The following is a 22,847-nucleotide window of genomic DNA, read 5'->3' on the forward strand; positions in this document are numbered from 1 at the left end:
GTGAAAAATTCTTCCAGTCTTTCTGCAAAGTTAACCTTCAAAATTTCTAGTTACAAATGTATGCTATCTTAAAATGTGGGGGGAAAAAAATCTTTGGTTTCAAATTTCTGGCCCAAACAAAATGGTTTCATGACCTCCTACTTTATGCAGCTGAACACTATGGGTCCAGCTATTAGAATGAAGAGCCAGCCGTGACTGGAGCTGACTGGCAGACGGCATCGCTGATTTCATCTCAGGAAGAAGCAGGCTGCAGCATCCGCAGCTCTGATGATGCCCAAAGAGGGCACAGAACTGGTCATAAGCCAAGTATTTCCTCTTGGAGCACAGACAGAAGGACTGGAAGCAGACAAAACTGAGAGCTTGCTGCATTCGAATTTCGATGTAAATATGGCTCCGTTGGGCCAGGAAAGTGCTGGGGGAAGGTACCAGTAATAATTTCCAAAGCTATCCTGTGATTCCCAAGATTGGACATTACTAGGTATGTTTTTAGAATACAGCAATGTTTTCCTTTCACTCAATTCCAAGAGTTATAAGACTATTTTACCTACACTATGCCTCATATTTAACTTGTACTTTATAACTCCCCCTATAGGTTATAGCCTATAACAAAGCAATGAATTTCCTATTTTCCTAATTTTAGTCCATTCAAATTTATGTAACAAGTATCTCACCTACGAAATATATACTTAAACATCATGGAATTAAAATAATAATCCTTCATCTATTATGGAATCTGAGACAACAGCTTAAGTCGACCATCAGGATAAAAATGATGCAGACACCAGTCAGAAAGAGAGATTAAGTTACACTGTGATCAGGGGACTGTATGAACCAGAGGAGCTTTTCCGTCTCTGATGCCAGTCCATTTATCTGGCTTCTCACAGACAAAAATCCACAATTTAGAGGATACGGCCTAACTAAGGGACCCTAAACCAGAACCACATTCAAAACTCAAATGAGGCAGAAAAATTCTAGTCACAGAAAGAAAAGAAGGAAGGAAGGAGGGAAGGGAGGGAGGGAAGGGAAGGACTCCCTCAACTGCCCTCTAGAACGGCAAACTGGAGATTCTACATAACATAGAGAAGAAATACTCCACCAAAAATCAACCATTCATCTAGTTTCCCTACAAGAAACTACAAACCTCAACCATGAAAGCAAGACTAATAAATAGGTGGCATAAATCTAATATTTAAATAGTTTATATTTTTAAGTGGTTTTTGTAACTCATTGTATAACTTATTTTTTAAGGATCAATTTAAATCAAAGTTAAATAAATTGTAAAGAAGACATTCCAATAAAGTAAGAGGTGTTTTGGCATTTTGAAAAGGAGAAATAAATGAGAATTACAGTTTACTACATCATTATAATACGTAATACTATGTACTAAAAATTAATCATTTATAATTAATAAGAGATTATGCTATTTATATATGTTACTAATAAATGAGCATTTATTTAAACCCCAAAACTCTAATCTGGCAGTGATGAAAATTAGCAAATCCTAAAATGATAGACTTTTTGGCCACATTATAATCAAATTAGTTGCTTATAATTTCAAAAAAGTTACTTGAGTCTAAGATATAAGTTTGACTCTAATTCATTCATTAGTTCAACACATTAAAAGTAGTTAATTGACTCCAAACCTAAGATCACGACCTTCACACTGATTTAATTTGGACAAGAAAGATCTGGACCCTTCTTTCTCTTGTGGGCCCCGGGAAGCAGAGAGGCACCGATGCGTGAGCTTCATCAGCTGGCAGACGCCATGGTGGGTCTGAGTTAGTCCCGTGGGTAGCCCCAGAAGGCTTTTAATGATGAGGGAAATGTATACAGATTGTAGGTCTTGCTTAAGGCAAACTCTCAAGTGATTACTGACAAAAGAAAATTCTACTCTAACAAACACTCATAAGATTTTTAAAAATTAAACACCCATTACATTGTTCTGATGGTTGACTTTAAAAGACTACTTACTAAGGAAGCAAACTGACCTTCTGGAATGCACACAGAATCACTACAAACTGATTTTACTCTCTGTCCAAAACACTCTAAGGCCTAGTCAACTTTTACTAGGTGAGAATTTGCCAAACCCCAACAATTTTGTTTTCATTTTGCCTCAACAGAGACTTGACTGATGGTTTAAAAAACACTCTCAAAAAAAATAGTTTGGTCCAAAGAAAATGGTTTAAAAAACACTCTTGAAAAAAATAGTTTGGTCCGAAGAAAAAAATTTCACTCCTCTGCAAGAGAGGTAAAGTAGTAATTCTGCTTATTTTATCTGTATGTTAGACTGTTCTAGCTGAAATGCGGGTTTGGAGCCCATTCCATGTCATAAATCTGCAACTTCCAACACCTGCTCTTCCATGTGTTAGAACAAATGCAAAATTGACTTTGGAGGAAGTTGAAAACCTATCTAGGGTCATTACTTTAGACCATTTAGTGCAGAGGAGCTGTGGCTTTCCATTTGGGTACATATATTTGGCAAAGTCCTCTTATTACTCAGTCCAGCTGACTCTTAAATCTGGAATTCTTTACTTGACCGAAAAGAAATAACAGCAGGTAATTTTCTGGGAGTAAAATGTCAAATGGATTGCTCCTCAAAATCTCAGCTAAAGAAAATAATACTTATGAAGGAATTCCGAAAAGATATGTAGAACTTTCATTCTTTGAAACACAATAAAGTCCATTCCTAGAATAAGCCAGGTTATTAGAGAGCTATATACCTGAACCACATGACATTGCTGATCACAGCCATCCCTACAGATCTCCTTTAAGAAGAACAGTTATCATTTATTGAGCACATACTACAATCTTTACCTATATCACAGTGCTCTCAAGGCAGACATTAGTCTCGTGTTAGAGAAGAAAATAATCAGATCTTTGGAGGTTACTTCCCCCAAAGACACAGAGCCGCACCATGGACCCATATTGAAGGACATTGTTTAAAAAAAACAGCCCAATGAATCATATTGAATTGCACTCTAAGGATGTTGAGGACATTTTGCATTACACTATACTGAATCCACTTTAAAAGAAACTACAGTAACTTAACAGCAACAAAAGATCAAATAATCAGATTTAAAAATGGGCAAAGGACTTGAACAGACATCCCTCCAAAGATGATATACAAACAGCACATGACAAATGTTCAACATCACTAATCATCAAGGAAATGCAAATCAAAACCACAGTGAGATATCCCCTCACACCCACTAAGATGGCTATTATAAATAAATAAACAAACAAGAGTTAGTGAGGGCATGGAAAAATTGGAACACTTGCACACCACTGGTGGGATGATACAGTGATGCCATCACTATGTGAAATAGTATGGACGTTCCCCCAAAAATTAAAAATAGAACTACTATATAAGACCCAGCAATTCCATTTCTGGGTATATATCCAAAAGAATTGAAAGCAGGGTCTTGGAGAGATACTTGAATACCTATGTATGTTCATAGCAGCACTGTTCTCAATAGCAAAGATGTAGAAGCAACCCAATGTACATCAACAGATGAACAGACAAGCAAAAATATGGTAAATACACAGTGGACTATTACGTGGCTTTAAAAACGATGGAAATCCTGCCATATACTACAACGTGGATGAAACTTTAGTACATTATATTAAATGAAATAAGCCAGTCACAAAAAGACAAACACTGTATGACTTCATTTATATGAAGGTATCTGAACTAGTAAAACTCATAGAAACAGAAAGTAGAATGGTGGTTACCAATGACTTGGGGGAGGGGAAAAGAGTTGTTTAATGGGTATAGGATTTCAGAACTGCAAGATGAGAAAGTTCTGGAGATCTGTTTCACAGCAAAGTGCATGTATTTAACACGACTGAACTATATACACTTAAAAATGGTTAACATGGTAAATTTTACATTATGTGTTTTTTATCACAATAAAAAAACTATATAAAAATCCAAAATATTAACTGGAAGAAAAAGTTGCAGTTGTGGAATGTCTACAAAACATCAGAAATCCCCAAATAATTACATAAATCACAGTATTTTTATGCTACTGGAAGAAAAAGTTACTTTTTTTCTTTCAGAAAACATGGTAATCACTTACATCTTATCATAATATATATAGTTACATCAAGGAGAGAAAAACTCTTGGACTACCATTAGGTAATTTTACTTGGAGGTCTAAATATCTATGTTCATAGACATTACTGCGTATATTTGTTTAATTCTGTTCCAAGTAAAAGCTACACTTTAGAACTTTCACTTCATCCTATGTTTATTATTCTTATTCCTTAAGAATTCTAAAAAAAAAAATTCACAGAGTTTCGAGCACATTTTGGAAGCAAATATGCCATATGATATAACTAATGAACCTATTTATCTTAGAATTTTTTAGTCCAGGATGAAAATAGCTCTCAACACATATTATATAGCCAAGATACATTTTAAAAAGAGAAAATGCCTCTTATTGCAAAATAATAACCCCGTAACATATGTAGCAGTAAATTTTTCCTTCTGCCGGAAATGCTCGTTTGGCACTGATTTTTGACAAGTGAGAAAGCTTTTCCACATGTATTCAGTCCATTTGATTTTAAGACACACTGATCCCTTCCTTTCAAACTTTCCTTAATACTAAGATGTCTGTTTTCCTTTCATCTTTGCAGCTAGTTTCAAAAATAACTAGTTTCAATTTTCCAAAAATAATAGATTGAAATATAATCAAGGGGGAAGCTGGTGTGGACGAAAAAGTATTCAATGGATTTGACAAGTTATTTTTCCCTCAAATATCCTAAGAGTAGCAAAACCATAAAAACTACCCAGTAAATAAAGGTCATCGCCTTGTTTGCATGTAATAGTAAATATCAGCGTCTGTTGTCAGAATCTGTATCTAAAAGGGGCAGCAGGCAGACCAATTTCTAATCCTACTATGATTTTTGCATGCTTTTTGCCTGTTTCTTCCCTCTCTCCCTAGCTCCATTTTTCACATTATTAAAACAGAGGAAATAATATCTGCCAACCTTGAGGATTCTAGACTGAGAGATGCTGAGTAACTAAATATTGTCATCTTGGATGTGATCAAACTCAAAATTAAATGAAAATGCCTCCATCTGGTTTCATGTGAATTAAGTTGATTATTGAAAGTGTTCAATTTCTATCTTTCCTCTCCATACAGTAGCAAGCACACATTTGTTGGGTAACTGCAGGACTGACTGACTCTAAATATAAACTGAGATGTGTGCTAAAATTATTGTCCTGATTTTTCAGCAATCACATGACATATATGAATGCCACATATGATTACAGATTTCATTTATCAAGTACCTTGAAAAAGTAAATTTTAAATCGTAGCAATGACAAAATTACACATGAAAAATTTCCCATCAAGTGCAATGATTCAAATTAAATCCACAGTTGCTAACTTTTCCTACAAATACTCCACACGTAGGACCATTCATGTCACAAAGTCAGTCAAAGCCAGTATTGGAACCACATCAATTAAAGCAGATTTTACACAAATTTTAAGGGGGGCGTGTCACTTTTCTTACAAAAGAAAGACGGTACTACCTTAAATGAGAGGTACACCTAAGCAGCCCTGAAATTCGAATCCAGCAAAGAGCCCTGAAATAATCTTGAAGCTGCTGCATGGATTACTGCTGATCCATCATCCAAATGTGCAAATGCTCAACGTACTTTAAAAAGTCAGTTTCACTAGAAATACACTCATGGAGGAGGGAGGGGAATTTTTATAAAAACGAGCTCCTGCCACCTTGTTGAGTCAGATCTGGCACCAGTTCAGACTTTGCCAAGTAGTGGGTAAAAGAGATAGAAATGCTCAAAATAATCTTTTGTCAAACATAATGTTCCATTTCACATGGCTAAGTAGAGGAACAAAAATAACACAGAAGTTTGGAAGCTCGGGTGCCACATCACAATTTAGGAAAATCAAACGATGTGGATGATTCAGCACACCTCGTGGACCAAGAATACCATCGATTTCAAAAGGAAGGAGTTCTCAGTCAGCCCCAGGGAGACCCAGTGACCACTTGACTGCTTAGCTCTAAATTTTCAAAGGAGTCAAAGGGACATAGATCAATTGGTTGCATGAAAGTAAAAAGTGAAAGAAAAAAGAGGAAGATTTATCACTCACCTCCCAGAGCCTAAACCATGCTAACACCTTGGCTTTGTTAACTATCTCATGTACTATGGGTAGAAGTGTGTTATTAGGTAAACATCAAATGGGAACTAACAAAACTAAGGGTAGTGGAGAATAAATAGGCAAGCCTATTTAAATTTAAGTTTTTAGCTTTAACTGAACCCTAGGGAAACTGTTGGCGAAGCCCTGTTCAACTTTGACAAGTAACGCCTATGAGGAATGGAAACAGAATTACCACTTCCTAAGAGCTTAAGCAAGCTGTTTTAAATAATAGGTCCCAACTAAGCACATGGCAAATTCTGCCCAAAATACTCTGCCTGCCTCAGTGTCCAACTTCCACCAGAAATCATCTGTCAGGTCCTGAACAGGCAGGGCCTACTTCTGGTTTCTAAAGTGATGCTTCAGTTTTCATTGTTTCCTTTCAGGTCTTCCCAAACTGATGATACCTTACAAGTACCAGCCTCTCAGCTCCTTCCTTGTGCCCTCCAGGCACCTTCCTATCCCTGACTCTCCTTCCATTGCTTCTCAGAGACACTTAATGGCCTCCCTGCCTCAGAGGTTTCCCACTCAAATGCCAAGGAGAGAGAGGGTGGGACCCAGAGGAAACCCAGGCGAGAGCCTGGGGGAGCAAGTCAGAGGCCTGGCCAATGAACCTGTTCAAGGAGGCAGTGTCGTGTGTCCCTGCAACTTTCTCACTGATGGGGGACTTTCCTCTGGTCGAGAGATAGAACGAGGGGAGGGAGCATGGAATGCAGGGAGGGGATGCTGGCCATGTTAGGCATCTCCCAGTGGCCGCTGTTCTCAAAGGCCATCTCTGGTAATGTGCCCAGGGGAGGGGGAGGGAGCCTTCAATGTCCACCACACGCTGCTCCGGGGCTTCTGCTGAGAGATGGAGGAGAGATGGAATTCCTGCCCTCACCTATGTCCATTCTCTAAATTGCAGTGCAAGAGTGAGTTCATACGCCTTGCGTTGCCAGGATCCTGAAGCTGGACAGCAGGGAACCTGATACAGGAGGGGGTTAGAAGCTGAGGTCTGAAGGAGACAGATATTATGTGGAGGATGGGGCTGGATTCCTAAGGGAAGGGCAGAGGAAAGGAGAGGGTTGAGATCCACAAACACAACACTAGGACCAGAAAGTGGTTCTGACTACGAAATCTTGCTCACTCTCTCCACACCTCTTGTTCTCCAACACTATTTACGTCTTCTCTCTTCAGTGGCTCCAACTGCCTGCCTTTCTCTCAGTACTCACGATTTGACTAATCTTTCTAATCAAAAGACAAGTTTGCCTGAGACAGTATAATCTGAGGAGCCACAGACAGGAGTGTTACTAATTATCAATATGCAAAGATCCTACACCTAATGTGCAAATACTCCAAAGAGAACATACAGAATCCAGTAGTTTTAACACTTGCACAAAATAGTCAAAGTACTAAGCATCACAAAAAAATTTATAGCTACATGCGGTGATGGATGGTACCTAGACTTCTGTGGTGATCATTTTGCAACATATACAAATATTGAATCACTATGTTGTACCTGAAACTGATATAATATGTCAATATATCTCAATTTTTTGAAAAATCAAACTAAGAACTCATACCTTTTAACCCAGAAATTTTATTTCTGAGGCTCTACCCTAAGGAACTATTTTCTAAAACATTGAAAAGAGCTCATGAACAAAGATGTTCATCATAGTGTTATTATCATCCAAAAATACAGTGACAATGAGGAGTGATTAGGAATTTACGGTACCTCTACCTAATGGAAAATTATGTAGGCATTTTAAATGTTCACTGTCCAATTGTAATTAAGAGAAAATTAACATTATAAAATATAAAGTAAAAATATATAAGACTTACATACACCACATGGTGTGCACGGAAAAAAGAATGGAATGAAACAATTCAATATATTAATATTGGTTGTCTTTAGTTAGCAAGATTAGGGTGATTTTTTTTTCCTTTTATAGTCTTAGTTTCCAAATTGTAACACTGTAATGGAAGCAAGGAAGCTTTTTAAAAGGCAAGCTTCGCTGGAAGAGGAAAAATCTTATTTGCTTAGAAAACTTTCTGGATTTAGTCCTTTTCATTATCAGTACCCAGAAAATATAACATTTTCTGGAAGGGCACTTGGAGCACAGAATATGGAAAATATGAGCAAGATCAGGCAAAGAGAAACTTGGTTTGCTCAGTGATCTACACTAGTTATCTATGGTTACCAGATTTCACTGCCTGAAATGCAAGGTCCTTCATAATTTGTCACCATGTATTCAAACAGTATATGACCACTTCTCAGCTGAACCTCTTCATCAGGCTTTCACTTTACATTTGGAAACTTTCCCATCTCTCAGAGGGTGATTTAATTCACTTCCATCCATGAAGACTTTCCTGATCCTCTTACGGTCCCAGTTGTTACTATTTCTCCTTCTTAAGGTGTTGATGTGGCACTTAAGTCTGCACCATCTTTAGTGATATTAAGCCAATTCTATTTTGTTAATTACTCGTATGTAAATAAATATCTCCCCAGCTAGACTTTTAAGTTCCTTGAAATCAAGAATTTAGATGGTCTGCAGACAATAGTCATTTGACAAACACATACATACAGAGAGAGAAAGAAACAGAGAGAGACAATACAGCTCTAAAGCCAGGTTCGTATTATCCATACTCTGTGATGTTATCTAAATAAAATGTGTTGCCTCTGTTTTAAAATGTTCCTGCTGACCCTCCATCACTAGGATATGCACTTTTCTTTCTTTTTAATAGTAGTGGGATTGTAATTTCGCTAATTCATTCATACGAATTCTGCTGTCCCTTTTGAGATTAAACAGATTGGACCACAAGATGCCTCACTGAGGTTCAAACTTAAGACTTGTCTCAGGACCCTACCTCTCTTAATAGTCTTGTCTGAACAACAAATGTAAAATTTGTGCCTCCATTTTATGACTTTAGTCTATCAATATCTTCATTAACTTAAAAAAAAAAAAGAATTCTCCAATGCAAATGGTTCACTGCTCTGGAAGTGATGGTCTAAGATGATTATGTTTCTGTCTGCCATCATATACTGTTCCAGTACTTGGAGATAATGAGGATTTGTACTATAGCAACCTGCCTCCTGAGCCATCAATAAGAACTGCACATCTTAGGAGAAAATACATAAATCATAAATGAAAGCAAATCAAATGGCCAAGCAAGAAACAAAGAAATACCTAGCATCCATTATTTTTGCAGAAAGAGCATACAAAAGTCAATATAACTGTTGACTCTGAAGGGCAGGGTAAAAACAAATCAATACACTTTCCCAATACACAGAACTACACTTTGCTGCAACACACATAATTTTTCTAAGAGTCAATGCTTGTCCAGATTCCACCACTTGCTGGCTGTGTAATCCTGAACCTTCTCTGTATTTCAGTTCCTTCATCTATAAAATGGAGTAATCACCTCCTATGCCAAATCACAGAGCCGTAATGAATCAAATAACATTATCAGCCAGAGTTTATCTGTCACCCTATCATGGGATGACACACCCTATAAAAACAGCTCAGTCACACACCCCACGAACTAAGAAACTGTTCTTACTGCAAATGTTTCCCTAAAGTTAAAAAAATTTCCAGATTTCCTTTACTTTCCTAAAAGATTTCTCCAACATTCAAGCATCCACCATCTATCACTGCCAAAAATGTGTTGAACCTCTCCTTCTATGACCTCGCTGTCCTCTGCAGTGTTGTCCAGAGATTATTTTTTGGCATATGCTTTCTAAGAAAACAGGGTTTGTTTTTTTTTTTTCACATAATTCAAAGACCACTCCTACTTTTATATTAACAGAACAAATATTCCATATACAGGAAGTTTACAGGTTGTTGTTTGAAATTAGCTCTGTGAAAGTTAATTCTATGTTTAATATGTAGTAGATGACATATATGTACACACAACTTGGACACACAGCTCCTTAATCCAGAGGAAGGCCCATGGGCTTTGGGGTCAGGGGGACTTGGATCTAAATCCCTGTTCTGTGACCTTGAGCAGGTAATTTAACTTCCTGCTTTTCAATTTTCTCATTTGGTTCTGAGTTGTTGTCATGATTTAATGAAATAATATATACAAAAGTGAAGCCTGGGCTATGAAAGTATTATATCCTACCTCCTTTTAAATCTTTTCCTACTATGCCAAGACCAATCAAACCCACTCTGAATACAGCTTGCAAACAGCATCTTTCTCAGACATCAGCGGGGGAATGCAACGCGATGTAAAACCCAGGGGACGGTGGCACGAATGATGCATTCAAAGTAGCAAACAGTAGAGAAAGTGACAGGTACAGAAAAGGGCCCTAGATCTCACTCGCATGTGCGAAAAAGACACAGATCTGACTCGCTGAACGTTGCACCGCACACTCCGGGAGGTTTGTACCGCGATGTGGGAAAAGGACGGAATCACAGAAGCAGCCAGCGGAGCCACCTGGCTCACCCCACCCGACCCCACCCGCCCGGGTCGCTCATCTGGAACCTAGAAGCAGAGGTGAGAGCCCAGCAACTGCCCTCGCCCCCTCTCCCTCCCCCATCCTGTCCGAATCCCTCAGGGCACGAATGGTGCTGAATCATTAGCACCAACAGCAGCAGCTCCCCGCGCCCCTGCCGCTCCCGCGGGCGCCGGCGTCCCTAGGGCAGTGGCCGTCCCGGCGGCGGCCGAGACCTCGGGGGCGTGGGGACAGAGCAAGGGGGTCTGGGAGGATCGGGCAGCAGGTACTCACCGGGGCGAGGACAGCCCAGCCCGGGTCCTCGCCTGCCCGCGGCGAGCGGTCCCTCCGCGCCGCCCGCGCTTCCCCGCTTCCCGCGGCCGCCACCCCGGGCCCGGCCGCCTGCGCCGCTGCTCCGGGGCTCCCCTCCGCCCGCCCACCACCCGCGGCTGCCGCAGCTCGGGGCGCCGGCGCTCGACCCGGAGCAGCTGGAGCAGCTGTCGCTGCCGAAGGGGGTGGAGGCGACCGACGGGCCAGACCATTCGCGGGCGGCGACCGGGGGTGCGCGGCGTGCGGAGCCGAGTGGGAGCGAGGACGCCGGGGACCGGCGACGGTTGGGAGGAGCCAAGGGCCGGGGGGCCCCTCGGCGCCCCACCTCCCCCCACCCCCGCGCCGGGGGGGGCCTGGGGGCCGGAGGGACCAACCGGGGAGGGGCCGCTTTTCCTGGCTGGTGACGGAGACAGTGCTTCAGCTTTTCTGGGCCCCCCTCCGGGTTTGCCTTGGTCCCGCTCCGGGCTCCTTTAGAACCCGGCAAACAGAGGACCTAGCAACGCGGGCGCCTGGGCGGTGTCCCCTCCGCAGGAGATGCGAAAGGGCGCTGGCCGGAGCCCTGCCCTTGCGCGCCTCCCGCCCCGGCGCGGGCCCGGGGGCGCCGGCCCGGCTCAGAGCTTACGGCCGACGTCTCACCACCGAACCGAGCGGGTCCTTGAAGGGACTCTTCAGCCCTTTTATCCAAGCATCTCTGTGGAGCAAAGGAAAAAGGGTATTTATCCAAGGCCAGCTTGAAAGTTAGCAAATGAAATCAAGGGGGACCCCCTCCTGTAGGCGCTTTGTAGATTCGGGCGAGTGAGGGACCGTTGGGAATCACAGAGTTATTGCTCCTCAAAGGTTGAACCACAGTAGTTGGAAAATGTAGGTTTAGGAAACGGTTTTAACATATAGATCTGTAAAGGATGATTACAGAAATTCAAGGCTATTTCGGGTTCATTGTTCGCTATTTTACAGGTTAGTGTCTTGGGAATGGGGAGGGAAGCATGTCCTCACGTGGAATGAACTTTATAAAACTGGAAAAAGCCGCCCCACACGTGACGTCCCGTAGACTTTTGTGAAAGTACTTTTGTGGGCCCTGCGCCTGTCACAAACAGGCTTACACAGGTTCGTTTCAGACCATGATGGAGATCTAGACAAGTGTATTGTTTTCCTTATCGAAAGAAAAAAAAAAGTTGGCAACTACCTATAAAATAAGATTTAAGGGAGCCCAAGAAAAGGTCCTACAAATGCCTCCCAAACAGTATAAAATTCCACAGTTAAAAGCCATTTTCTCTCAGTTAAGGTTTTGTTCTCTTTTGAGTGAACTAACATGATTTTGTTCACATAAACTGAGTACCTGCTGTGGACCATACACCATGTACTGAGAGTGTTTCCAGTTCTATTCCTTCATTTATTCTTTGAAAAACTCCTGTGAAAATGGTAATATTGTTGCTATTTTTTAAAAAGACAAACTGGTCTCAAAGAGTTTGTTGTGCTGGGTTCACATGTCATAGACTGAGTGGCAGAGTGAGCATTGCAAGTCTGGAGTTTTTGACTAGTGCCTTTCCACTTCAGTGCCTCTGGGAAACACAGGCTAGGTCTTACCACATCCATGACTGGCACTTGAATGTGAGTTTGTTTATCCTTCCTTTGTGAAAACTAGGTTTCATAGTGGAGAAGAGGACACTTCAGTATCTAAGGCGGACCTGAGGTTAGGAATAGAAAGCAGAGAGAAGAGGTCGGACTTCATCCAGAGCCAGCCTGGAAACATCAATTTCCAACGTGCGCGAATACCGTCGGGCGAAGGTGAGGAGGAATTCTTCATTATCTTTTTGTGAACCATTTTTACATGATTACTTACGTTGCATAGCACTTTACGCGTCACCTAAACAGTTGCTACTCTGTTACACTATACACTCATTCTTCCAATCCCAGGAAGGAGCAAGAGCTTTTAAATGGGCCTGATGGGCCTTATACCCCTTGTCAGAATTTTTAAAAGTTAACAGGGCGTTAATAACTTTCACATCACCCTAAGGAAGCCTTTCGAGAAGTAAGGAGTGAAACCGAAGTGTTAACCTTACGTTGCACCATTGTTACTATGTTAACTTTTAGTATGGATGTTGGTTCTCAGTCCCTGCACAACAGAAATCCCCAGAGCCCTGTGTTGCTGAGGAGCAGGGCACTCGGTCCCCAGTGGAGTCAGGGAGCTGTGACTCGGCCAGGATGGCCGCTGCCTCAGAAATGTGTGGTTCTTCTCTCTATGCGCAGCTATTTCACTTTCAAAGGAGACAATAAAGGGACAGAATTGGAGTAGATGAGATGCCTTTTGAATTCAAATTCTCTGTCTAGTTGACAGGCATATAAGAAAGGAGGCTAAGGTCTTCCGTGGTCCACCTGAGACCAAACTGGGATTTAGAACTGCATCAGTTATAAACCTGATAGGCTGGCCATCTATTTGTATACATTGACATTCTTGGAGCCTGTGTTTCTGAGTAAAAAAGGAAGGGAAATTTTGTGCCAGTGGCCTTGAGAAACTGTCAAAAGGAATCGAGGGATGTGGTGCTGTGTCTGCGTTCCCTGCTCTCCCACAGAGTCTTTGAAAGGTTTTGAGCCCCTTGGGGAAAGAAGTTAGGGCCAGAAACTGAGGAATCATTTTCGCAAATGACCATAGGATTTCAGGTTTAAGAAGTATTACTTTGGGCTTTGATGACAAGGTACAGCACTGAGCTGGAGGGAGGGTCCTTCTCTCACCCGAGTCTGCCACAGACCTCCGTGCGCCTCAGTCAACAGTAAGGAAGGGCTCTGCCCAGAGAAGGCATATTCTCATAAAGGACACTGGTGCCCAATAGAGGGTCAAGGTAACTTGAACAAGGAGAACAAGGCAGTAGAACACAAGTGGAGTTGTTCCTGAGTCTCTGGGAGACACAACTGAAGATTTCCTGTCCTAAATGATGGAGCCTGGGTGGAGGAAATGATTGTTAAACTTAAGATGATTGTTAAAACTTATTTACCCAGTGATATTAAGGTGAATTCATCTGCATTCACAAACTAGCATCACTCGGGGACATTCAAATGATATCACATATTAAATGATACTGATAAGAAGAAAGTTAGAGGGAAAAAAATACGTAGTACTTTTGATAAAACTACAGTGTGAGCCAAACCATGTTGAACCTTGATTCAAGAATAGTAAGTACCTACTGTGTGTTGGCCCATACTAAGGTGTTTGGTGACAGTGACCATGCAAGTTACTCTTACTGAGGAGAGTATTTAATAGTGTTATTTCTGTTCATTTGCTTTTAGCTAACACTTTTTAAATCATTAGTATTTTTAAGGTAAATACTATATTCATGTGAAGTACTATTTTTATCTTCATTTTCTTAGATGAATATACTTAACAGTTAATTTGTCAAAGGTAACACAGCTAGAAAGAAGCAAAGCCAGGTTTTAAACTCAAGTCAATACTTGACATTACTCTTTTACTCCCTCCTGTTACACAGAAAGGAACTTGCACATTGCAAATCTATTTTCTATTTGTTTTTTCAAATCTATTTTTAACACTCAATTTTAAAAGGAAATGAATCATTTCTTACAAAGAGGATTTAAATGATAGTTCTCTGAATGGAAACACGGAGTACCCTCTTCTATAGGATGTTTCAGTGGAACATTGGGTAACTGTCAGGTTTCGGTGCTCAGACAAGAAACCAGAAACAAGAAGTGATCATTGCAGCAGGGACTTGGCCAGTGATTTCTACACTTCTGCTATAGGTTCTGATTGTAGTAATGCTTAGGTAAGACCCTGGCATCTGTATTCTTATGGAGCACCATAGGTGATTCTAATGCACAACCAAGTCTGACCAGTGCTTCAGAGCAAGAACAAGGTGGTGGGGCTCACAAAAACATCCAGTATCAGATGTACCCCTTAACCCCACCAATTATTGAGAAGGAAATAGGACACTGGCATTTAAAACCTATGATACATAATTCCACATTTATTGTATAGAAATGTATTTATTAAATCGTTTAGAGCCTTTTTCAGTATTGTTTTGATCATTCTGAAAATTCTTCAGAAACCTTAGGTTGAAGATTATACTCATTCACAACTACTGTTATATGTAGATACTTGGAACTTAAGGCTTTTTTCAATTATTTAATGCAATTATTATATGGTATTTTATGTGAGAAAAGAAGAGTCTAATTAGAGCAGCATTAAACTTATGTATTAATTTCTGGAGAATTGGCATATTTGTAACAATAAATCATTCCATCCAAGATTTTCCATTTGTTTATATTTTGTCTTTCATTTCCCAAGAATATTTTTATAGTTTTGTTCATACATGTTGGCACCTATCTTACTAAATTTAAACCAAATTATTTTCTAGCACTTGTCTTTTGAATGAAATATCCTTCCCATTTACTTCTTAAAGTGCTTTTGCCTAAATAGAGAGAGATTGGTTACTTGTATAATTTATTTTATATTCAACACATCAGATTCTCTTACTAATTGTTTTTTCGTGAAAGTCTTTTGGGTTTCCTAAAAAAACAGTCATTTTATCAGCACCAGGAACTTTATCTCCTTTCCCATTATCTGTGCCTGTTATTTTATTTACATTTGGTAGAATCACCAGTACAAGTGGTTACAGTGATGCCTCTCTGATGTCTGATGTTAATGAAAGGTTTATTTTCTGCCATTTAAGATAGTGTTTATTAGTGTGCTTTTCTTTAATATATAAGTAACTTCCTTCTGTTCCTGTTTTGCTTCACTTTTCCCTTGGAATTGGTTGCTTGACCTTTATCTGATGTCTTTTCACCATCTATTGATAATGGCTGGAGTTTTTTCCCTTTAATTTTTAATGTAATCAGTATGTAGATAGGCTTCCTGGAATTGAACTGCCCTTTCATTCCTCAGATAAAGCCTGTTTGGTCATAGTGTATTACTCGTTTGATTCATTCCTCTGTTATATTCTCTAATATATTATTTAAACATTTGGCATTTATAGTCATAGACGCACTTTTATTCATTGTTGTCGCTTTCCTGCTTTGGCTTTGGTTTAGGAGGCATTCTGGCTCCATAAAATTAACCCGGAGAACTTTCAACCCAAGACCCACAATAGTTTAAATAATATTGGAATTATCTATTCCTTAATGGTCAGATTAAAAATTCAGCTGTGAATCCATCTGCCTGCTGCCATTTGCAACAGGAGATCATTTATCACTTTTCAAATCTCTTCTACGCTAATTGGTCTGTTCAAAGTTTTTACTTGTCTCTTTTATGATAATGTATATTTTCCTAGGAAAGTGTTCATTTCTTCTAGGTTTTATTTTTTTTAATACTATTCTAGAATCACAGTTACAATTTACTTGGAATTCTTCTAAGTTCGTCCCTGCTTTCACATTATTAATTTGTGTATTTTTTATTGTGTTCTCTTTTCCTTATCAGGCACACATGGTGTTTACCTATTTCATTAGTCTTTTGGAAGAATCAATCTTTAAATTTATTTTTCTTTTCTGCTATTTTATCCATTTTAAAAATTTCAGCTTTTAACAATATTAATTCTTTCTTCAAAGTTTCTTTTGTTTTGTTTTTGTTGATGTTGTTCTGACTTGGATTCACTAAGATAAGTACTTAATTCCTTTCTTTTTACCTTTCTGCTTCCATAGTCAAGGGCAACACATTTTCCTCTGAGTTCAGTTTTGCTGTTCCCCATTGTTTTAGTATAAAGTGTGTGCTTTTCCATTGCTTCTAGGCATTTTCATGTTGTCTTTTTTATAGTCTGAATATCTGTATCCCTTCCTAAATTCGTATGTTGAAATCCTAACCCCCAAAGATGACAATGTTAAGAAGTGGGGCCTTTGGAAGATGCTTAAGTTCTGAGGGTGGATCCCTCATGAGTGGAGATTAGTGCTTTTATAAAAGGGGTTCCAGAGGATCCCTAGGCCCCTTCTACCATGTGAGGACACAGTGAGAAAACACACCTTCTATGAACCAGGAAGAGAACCCCCTACCAGAAGTTCCCCTTTATAGTAAACCTTCAGCTTCCAGAACTGTGAGAAATAAATTTCTGCTGTTATTATAAGCCACCCAATCTGGGATATTTTGTAATAACAGGCCAGAGGGACTGAAACACTTCTTTAATTTTTTCTTTCATACCAGACTTACTCACTTGCATATTTTTTAGTTTCCAATTAACGTTATAGGACTGTGATGAGAGACTATAACCTGTAAGCTCTCTACTTTGAATTTATTACGGTTTTCTTTTTGGTTGAGAACATTACTCATTTTTATAAAAGTTCTACAGAAATATTTATATATATATATATATATCCTATTCAAGACAGAAACTGTTCTATATTAATATATTAAATCAAGTTCATAGATTGCATTATTCATTTCCTCTATGTCCTCTCCATAGCTTTTTTTGGGGGGGGTGGTCTATTAAATTATTCCAGTTCTGGGAGATAGACTGAAAAACTCAGTACAATTGCATTTTTGTCATGTTCTTTCATTTCTTCAATAAAAATATAATGTCCCTTGTAGTCCTAAGAGTTTTATTTGTGTAGTTTCTTATTTTGCTAAAAATAGTGTATCTGATCAATAACGTCTGTGCTTATCCTGTTTAGTGCTTTTAACCTTCCACTCCACTTTGTCTGCTGTTAATATTGCCTCTCTTGATGTCTTTCTGTGCATTTCCAATGCTTCATTTGGTGTGGTTTTGGTTTTTATGGTTCTTTTATTTTCAAATCCCTTTTATTACTGTATTTTAAGTATGTATTTTGCAAAGAGCAAAAATCTGCTCTTTTTTAAAAAACTAAATCCAGCAGACTTGTTTAAAAAGAGAATTTGAGTCCAGTCACGTTTTGTGTGAGGCTGCTATGCACCACTTTATTCTTTCCATATTATTTTTCACTTATTTATCAAACCATGTTATTCTCCCTTTACTTTCTTTATGCTGGCTTATCAGATCAAGTTTTATTCATTCCTCTTTCCCGTTGTTTATTTGTATGTTCTACTGATTTTTAATTTTTTTCATAAAAGGTTATCTTCCCTTCTCTTGTTCTCATAGGCAGACTGTATTACTGGACTGGTGACGGTACGTCAGATGGTATGTGAGAGCAAGATACGATTTTCCTTACCAAGATTCTATATTTCCTCTTTTCCTTTCTGATATATCTTTTCGAGTACTTTCACTTTCTTCCTCTTTCCACGTTCTTTCTCTCCCATCCTCCAGTTCTGCTTCTCTCACCATCTTTTTCCATCTTGAGATTTCTATTGGTCTGTGTCTTGTTTGGTTAAAATCTTTTCTTATAGATTTATCTCTGATGAAGTACATACGCAGTAAACTCTTTCTTGTGAATCTTCATATAATCTTTCCTTCATGCTGAGCGGTGAATCCTATCTTGTCCAGGTATTGAGTTCCTTGGTTGATGATCCTATTCTGACAGTGATCAACAGTTACTAGTTCGTTCTTGTTTCTAGCTTCCATTGTTACAAATAAGACTGCCTGATTTTTTTTTTTTTTTTGTAGCTAATTCATTCATAAGTGCTTGGAAACTTGTGAGATTTTTCCCCCATATCCTTTGCATTGAGGAATTTTATCAGACTTGGGTCCTAAAGTAGGAAAATTTTTATTCTGATTATTTTTAATTAGTGCCTTACCTCCATTTGTTCTTTCTTCTCCCTTTGAGAGTCCATACATGTTAAGTCAGTTGGGACTGACTTCCTTTTCATTCTGTGGTTCACCTTGCTTTGCTTTATGCTTTGAGATATTTCTTAGCACTTGATTTTTCAGAAACACTGATTCAGCTTTCACTAAAGACTATCCTCTCCTTCAATTCTTCTCCTGAATTTTTTATTTCGGAAGCCATGTGTTTTCAATTCCAGGAAGAATTTTTTATACTGATCTTGAATGTCAATTCAAGATGTCACCATCTCCGTCCGCAGTGCTCCATCAGAGGCGTGTCTGTCCTGATGACTGCTCTCCTCTCAGCTACCGGATGGGTCATTTTTCTATGTCAACTCATTGGAGCTCAGATGCTAAATGACTGGAGTCTCACAGACCGTGGAAGATGAAGCTATGTCTATCTACAGGGACCTGTGATTTAAAGAAGAGGCTGCCAGTCCCTGCTTCCTGTCTTGAAGGAAGTCCCTACCCTGCTCTCGGGTCCCCAGGTCCTCCCACAACCTGAGGACTAGGGAGACCCAGGCTTCCTGCACAGCTTTTTCTTAGCCTTGTGAGGGTAAGAAGATCTGAGCCAACATTATCTTCTCTCTGGAGATTTACAGATCTCTGACCTCCCGGCATTTCCCAACATCCCCTGATGCTGCTGCTGCTCTTCCCATAAAGGAGGAAGTACCAGACTAATTTCCGTCTCCTGGAACCCCAGAGACTGAGACTTCAGTTCTACCCAGCTTCCCGTGGAAGCCAGCAGCCATCAGGCTCTTGAAAGTCAGAGAGCCCAGAGCTGTGGATGACGGGAATGGGAGCTGTGTTCATGTCAACATACAATCAGAACCTCCCTTATCCCTAACTATGTTTTTCTATAACTCATGTTAACTTTTACTTAAGTCTCTCACTCCATCAGGAACAAATTTCATCTCTATCAATTCAAGATCTGCCCCTATTTTCCCTGGAACTGGATCATTGTTCTGGAGTTCTTACGTGGTGCTGGGATATTGGGACAGGAGAAATAGGCATTTGATCTGAGTCATCTGTCCCTTTTGCAGACTCCACCTGTGTAAAGCCAGACTGTCTGTGTTAGTTATCATTACATGTTCTAACTCCTATTTCGTGTTATAAAAAGAATACACAAAGGGTAATGAACCTAGGGTTCTTGGCTGAGCCCAGGCAGTGCATGCTTTGAAGCTCAGTTAGGGCTTGTCTACAAGAAAAATGTCTGCCAAGAATATATCTGAATGAGGGACTGAGGAGTATCCTAGTTTAAAAAAAAAAAAATCATCCTAAGGCAAAAAAAAAAAAAAAAAAAAATCAGGCACATAAACGTGTTTCAATAACCATGCCTCTGTGCCACAATTTGGGTGCAGCTTGGTATCTTATGCTCACATTGTGCTCCAGCCCAGCTCTCAAGTTCAAGGCTGGGAGAAATAAAGGCTTGAGAAACACTGTTTTCCTGAAGACTCAGTAAGACATTGAAAGCACAAAACAGTAATAATTGGGATCTCCACGACAAAAATGGGTGGGAGCCGTTTTGTTGAATTTTGAGCCTCTTACTGCTTGTCTGTTTCTCTAATTTCAGTTGTGGCCGTTTTGAGGGCAGTAACGGCATCAGCAATACCAGCAAACTGGGGAAAAGCTGCACCACAGACAGTGACAGACACAGGCTTTTTGGAACCTCAAACAGAGCGGAAGGAAAATGGCAGATGCTCTAAGACAACCGGGCGCCCTAAGTTCTCGGGCAACTCTTCACCAGCCCCGTTTTTCTCCCTGAAATAACAGGAGTGTTCTGGGTAAAACTCAAGGTACCTTACAAGAAGACAGAAATCCTAGAAAAGATGGGGAAAGAAAACAGGAATACTAATTGTAGTTAATGTATCTCGATTTTTACCCACAGCTGCTGAAGTTTGAGGAAACACAGTTTTATAATCAAAGCTTGATGGAGAAAGAAACTGAGTCATGTGACCATTTGCCAAAATAACATAAGAAATCAAAGATGGATCAAAGGACTAAAGTCTAGTTCATGTAGCTTATAACCCATACTGCCATCCCTCTTTCACTCAAGGAAGGAATGATTCGAAGTAAATCACAACAAAGTGGATAAAAAATTAAAACCCTCAACTATTGGTCCTACTGATTATGGCTCGATGATTTTACATTTGGATTTGGGAGATTACAAATTTGTCAGGTCTTCAAGCAAAGAGAGTCATCTTCAGGCTTGGGCAAGATTTCCCAACACCAGTGAAATGTTTTGAAGAAGGAACATGGTCCTTCCTACCCAGTGCAACCCCACTTCACTCTGTCAAGGATGTGGCTTAAGGTTTTCTGTTTGCTGCTCCCAGTGACAGATGCCTTTCTTCTTATAATTGTAATTTGCACATCTGATTATTTAAGAGCAAGACTATAATCGGAGGGTGGGAAGGGATGGGATTTCAAAATTGTAGAATAGATAAACAAGATTATACTTTATAGCACAGGGGAAATATACACAAGATCTTATGGTAGCTCACAGAGGAAAAAATGTGACAATGAATATATATATGTTCATGTATAACTGAAAAATTGTGCTCTACACTGGAATTTGACACAACATTGTAAAATGGTTATCAATCAATAAAAAATGTTAAAAAAAAAAAAAGGTAAGACTATAACATTCCTGGTTGATAACTCTAGTAAATCAATCTGTTAATAACAGGATTTCAGTCTATCAAGTTTATTTCCAGAACAAAATTATAAATAATTCAACCTAAGTAATTCAGAGAGGCTACGAGTCTGGTAGATTATTATGGTAAGACAGCTAATGATAATATATTTTAACTGAATTTTCAGTAAGTCAGATACACTGTACTAAGTGCTTCATTTAATCTTCATTTAAATTCATAAAGAGACCATGTTACTCTGTATTCTCTTATAGACAAAGAAACTGAAAAGTTAAAGGTATAAAATAACTTGCACAGTAATACAAAACTAGAAGTTGCCAAAGTGGGACTTAAATACAGGTTTGACTAAAGCTAGCTCTTTCTTTTTTTTTTTTTTTTTTTTTTTAAGAGTACAGTTCAATGACATCAAGTACTTTTACATTGTTGTGCAACTGTCACCACCATCACCTCCAGAACACTCTTTGTCTTGCAAAACTCACTCTGCCCCCATTAAACAATGACTCCCCATGCCTGCCTCCTCAGCCCCAGAAAATTGGCATTCTACTTCTGTCTTGATGAATTTGACTACTCCAGGTACCTCGGAGAGAGGACTCATATAGTATTTATCCTTTTGTGACACTCAGCATCTTGTTTTCAAGGTTCGTCCATGTTGTTAGCAGAATCTGCATTTTAACAATGTCCTGAGTCTGCATGTTGAAGGCTGGAAAGTCCTGGTCTACTAGATGACTGGGCTGGGATGGGGGAGGGGAGGAGGTCCAGAAGGATTGGCCTGCAGGGACTCAGGCTCTCCCCTCTCCTCCTAAAGCCACCTTCTTCACTCATCTCCATAGTCCCCCCATGTGTTAGAGCAGTCATGGATCCCTGAGGTCAACCACGCTGTAAAGCTAGCTCTTTCTGATTCCTAAGCTCCCAACTGTGCTGCTCCGCTCTGCTGCCTCGCTGAGGAACAGAGGCTCCTATATTCCACCCCACTTGTGGACCCAAGTGTCCCAGAAACAGAATATCTTATCATCAGGCCAGTTCTTCAGAAAAAAGCCATTCCATCTGCCAAGCAAACAATACAAAATTAAACTGGCAAACCATTTGGCCCATTCTCAGATTCCAAGAAGAGTAATTTCCTTAGAAGTACAAGGAATGAAAATCTGACTATAAATAATTTTGTCAAATGTACTTCTGCACTGCCTCTGACCTTGCCCTTTTGCCTTAAGTCACTGCCAAGACTGCTAGATCCACAGTATTTTCAGAATATAGAGAATAATTACTAAAATACATCTAATTATATAAAGATTTTAAAATCAAAAATATTAGACAGAACATTTGTCTTCCAAAGGCTGGGCTCTTTTCCCTAAAGTATCCCGTAATTAATCCACATGATGATTCCACACTCTCAGTGAGTCAAAATAATTTCCTTAGTATTACTGTTTACTCTTCCCATATAACTCACTGTCAAAACAAGATAGATTAGTATTTTACATACTCATTATTATCTAAACATTCAAGAAAAAAATTGAGAACATGGAGGGAAGCAAAGCCAGAATCAAATATATCACAAAATTAATAATTAAATTAATTTAAAAATTCCTTATTTGTGCTCACTTGCCCATAATTCCAACAAGAACATTGC

At 39.5% G+C, this 22,847-nt stretch overlaps 2 protein-coding genes across 2 annotated transcripts in view; one reads left to right on the plus strand and one right to left on the minus strand.

The window, feature by feature from the left end:
* The window catches only part of TTLL7 (tubulin tyrosine ligase like 7), a 128,014-nt gene extending 117,007 nt beyond the window's left edge, over window positions 1-11,007 (minus strand). The window contains 1 exon segment of the mRNA XM_032494673.1: window positions 10,876-11,007. The gene's annotated coding sequence lies outside the window, so the exon portion shown is untranslated.
* The window catches only part of LOC106730321 (translation initiation factor IF-2-like), a 28,588-nt gene extending 7,510 nt beyond the window's left edge, over window positions 1-21,078 (plus strand). Inside the window, exons 2-6 of the mRNA XM_032494655.1 lie at window positions 237-422; window positions 10,490-10,643; window positions 10,730-11,623; window positions 12,554-12,696; window positions 20,146-21,078. Coding sequence (XP_032350546.1) covers window positions 237-422; window positions 10,490-10,643; window positions 10,730-11,623; window positions 12,554-12,562 — 1,243 coding nt within the window. The 3' untranslated portion in view covers window positions 12,563-12,696; window positions 20,146-21,078. The remainder of the gene's footprint in view (window positions 1-236; window positions 423-10,489; window positions 10,644-10,729; window positions 11,624-12,553; window positions 12,697-20,145) is intronic.
* Window positions 21,079-22,847: the final 1,769 nt, after the last annotated feature.

This window comes from Camelus ferus, chromosome 13, assembly GCF_009834535.1.
Source record: "Camelus ferus isolate YT-003-E chromosome 13, BCGSAC_Cfer_1.0, whole genome shotgun sequence".
Taxonomy (NCBI): domain Eukaryota; kingdom Metazoa; phylum Chordata; class Mammalia; order Artiodactyla; family Camelidae; genus Camelus; species Camelus ferus.